Genomic DNA, 1785 nt, shown 5'->3' with positions numbered 1-1785 from the left:
TTAGATTTTCACACTTTGTTAAAATGCGGGCCGCCTGACCCGTCAGTTCTCTGTCGGTAGATATAACGATTGAACAAGTCAGTAGTTCCCACAGGCCGGGCAGTGGGGGGTCTGGGGGACCAATTGTGAAGTGAGTGTCTTCACTCTTTTATCATCCTAGGTACCGGTACGGCCAGTTAATTGAGATAAACAGCCACAGCCTCTTTTCTAAGTGGTTTTCAGAAGTAAGTATTAGTATTGTAATTCTCTGGATTGTCAACCATGTCGTTGAAAAGGTGTCGTGTATATTAGGCAAACTTTCTGTGGCGCTCCCTTTGTGGTCAGAGGAAAGTTCCAGGCTAAACAGTAACTTGGAAATGGTCTGAGGCCCGAGAGCCTGGGCACATGCAAACCTGTGACTGGTAGGACAGCACGGTCAGCATTATCTGAGGGGGGAGGGGATCCCAAGCTCTGACCTGGGCTGCACCCCTCAGGCTCTGAACCTCGTCCCCCCATCTGTGAACTGAGGCTCGGCAAGGTGACGTCACGAGTGCCCCTCCGCCCCGAAGGGTTCTGCCCCGGGCAGCTGTGTCAGCAGGCCCCCATGGTGGGTGGGAGTGGGGACGGAGTGTGCCTGGCCGGCTTGCATGTTTGCATTTATGACCCATCGCTGCTGGTCGTGAGGAAGCTGGGAAACGGGAAGAAAGAGGCCGTGTGGCCCCGGGAGGGGGTCCGTGTGGGCTCGAGCCTCGGCGTCCTGGCCCATGAAGCAGGGAGAGGGGGCCTTGGGGCTGAGCTCCTGCCCTGCAGGCTTCTGGGACTCGGGGTCCTCCGAGGGCTGTCAGGAGACTGCGCTTGTGGGGCCACCTGGGGTCAGAGCAATGCCAGTCGGGGACAGTGGGCGCACGTGTGCCCCAGGCAGCGTGCTGAGTGCATGTCGACACTGAAAGAGCGTGTTGGTTCCAGAGCGGCAAGCTGGTGACTAAGATGTTCCAGAAGATCCAGGACCTGATAGACGACAAGGACGCGCTGGTGTTTGTGCTGATTGACGAGGTAGGTGTGTTCGGCCAGTACACCTGGGTGGAGGGCGTCCGGGCTGAGCTGCCTCCCCCGCCGCCCGGCGCAGCCCGCCGCTTGCTCAGCCGCCTCCGTCATCGCGCACTGGCATCCCACACACAGCTGGCACAGGTAGGCGCTGCCTCCGTCGTTCGTTCACTCGCTCGGTCGACATGTCCGTGCTGCCCTGTGGGGCCAGGTACTGTCATTTTTGACCCATTGCTCTCTCCCCACAGGTGGAGAGCCTCACAGCGGCCCGCAACGCCTGCAGGGCGGGCACTGAGCCTTCAGACGCCATCCGCGTGGTCAATGCCGTCTTGACCCAGATCGATCAAATTAAAAGGTAATACAGTCACGTGCTCGCCAGGCCCTGTGCTGGCCCATGTCCATGAGCAGGGCGATGACAGTGGCCTTGTGAAGCCTGGAAGCTAAAGGGGAAGTGGCTGGTACTCAGGATAAATAATTCAGCTCTGGTGTGTCGAGGCGATGAGAGCTGTGAGATGAGCAGTCGGATGGGGGTGTAGGTGCTGGCTAGGCGACCAGGGACACTCCACCAAGATGACAGCTTCACTGCAGTTGAAGGAGTCGAGGGAGCAGTCAGCTGTTTCCTTGGAGAGCTTTCCAGAAGGCAGAGGATCCGACGGAGCACAGGCCCCAGGAGAGTGTTTCTGGCACTCTGTGCTGTGGCCAGGACAGCCTGGTGGGAGTGGGGTCAGGCAGCAGCTCGGGTGAGGACCTCGGGAGGCCTTG

The 1785-nt window shown here is 59.1% G+C and overlaps 1 protein-coding gene across 1 annotated transcript in view; it reads left to right on the top strand.

Annotated features, from left to right (window-relative positions):
- Positions 1-1785, top strand: part of TRIP13 (thyroid hormone receptor interactor 13) — a gene marked incomplete at its 5' end in the record, with an annotated part of 10488 nt that overhangs the window by 3435 nt on the left and 5268 nt on the right. Inside the window, 3 exons of the mRNA XM_019624350.1 lie at positions 161-224; positions 946-1032; positions 1272-1378. Of these exons, the coding sequence (XP_019479895.1) occupies positions 161-224; positions 946-1032; positions 1272-1378 (258 nt within the window). The remainder of the gene's footprint in view (positions 1-160; positions 225-945; positions 1033-1271; positions 1379-1785) is intronic.

The sequence above is a fragment of the Hipposideros armiger genome, unplaced genomic scaffold, assembly GCF_001890085.2.
Source record: "Hipposideros armiger isolate ML-2016 unplaced genomic scaffold, ASM189008v1 scaffold_585, whole genome shotgun sequence".
Lineage (NCBI taxonomy): Eukaryota > Metazoa > Chordata > Mammalia > Chiroptera > Hipposideridae > Hipposideros > Hipposideros armiger.
The sequence above is the reverse complement of the archived record's forward strand: the minus strand, read 5'-3'. Positions and strand labels throughout refer to the sequence as shown.